At 54.5% G+C, this 858-nt stretch overlaps 1 protein-coding gene across 1 annotated transcript in view; it reads right to left on the bottom strand.

The window, feature by feature from the left end:
* MCMBP (minichromosome maintenance complex binding protein) overlaps positions 1–810 on the bottom strand; it is a gene marked incomplete at its 5' end in the record, with an annotated part of 14318 nt that extends 13508 nt beyond the window's left edge. Inside the window, 2 exons of the mRNA XM_018575639.1 lie at positions 152–249; positions 608–810. Coding sequence (XP_018431141.1) covers positions 152–249; positions 608–810 — 301 coding nt within the window. The remainder of the gene's footprint in view (positions 1–151; positions 250–607) is intronic.
* Between the last annotated feature and the right edge of the window lie 48 nt (positions 811–858).

Here is an 858-nt window from a genome sequence, read left to right as displayed (position 1 = left end):
TTTAGTGTTGGATCAGATTGGACCGGGATTGTTCTCTTTCTATTTATTTTTTGAATTAACTTTATTCATTCAAAAAATATATTCAATAATAACAACTCCGGGTGTGTCACCGGCAAGAAGTCCCAATACACGGGGTCATGTGGTGTCATACCTGTCCTCATCCACGGCACTCAGCGCCGGATCCACCGATAACACCCCGAACACCTCCAGCACGTCATTCACCTTGAAACTGTCCCAGTTCTCATACACCTGCGAGAGAGACACTCGGTGATATCACCCGGGAACAGAGGAGCACCATGACAGAGATATCACCCGGGAACAGAGGAGCACCATGACAGAGGAATCACCCGGGAACAGAGGAGCACCATGACAGAGGAATCACCCGGGAACAGAGGAGCACCATGACAGAGATATCACCCGGGAACAGAGGAGCACCATGACAGAGATATCACCCGGGAACAGAGGAGCACCATGACATCCATTATTCCCACCTTTTTAACCAATCCCCCGCGCACTGTCCGAACTGCCAGACATGCTGCCCCCTCCCCAGCCGTGTGAACAATGCCAGACAGGCTCCTCCCCCCCGGTGTCTGTGCGTCACATTTACCTTTACTAGACACGCCGGCCCCTTCTCCCCAGGGAGGGGGAAGTTGAGGTCCAGGGGAGCAGCGCTGGCCGGTCCCTGTGGCCCCTTCTGGGACTCCACCTCCTGCCTCTTGGGAACATTCTCCCCGCTCACATCTGAAACACACGAGACCAGATCAGGACGGACAATCCCGGCCCATCCCCCGAATATCACAGAACCAACTCCTGGTGACAACGGGGACAAATGTTACCTGTGCACTGGCCTCCGGGGGG

This window comes from Nanorana parkeri, unplaced genomic scaffold, assembly GCF_000935625.1.
Source record: "Nanorana parkeri isolate BGI_ZX_2015 unplaced genomic scaffold, ASM93562v1 scaffold4314, whole genome shotgun sequence".
In the NCBI taxonomy this organism is placed as follows: Eukaryota; Metazoa; Chordata; class Amphibia; order Anura; family Dicroglossidae; genus Nanorana; species Nanorana parkeri.
This window is presented reverse-complemented; position numbering and strand designations above follow the sequence as displayed.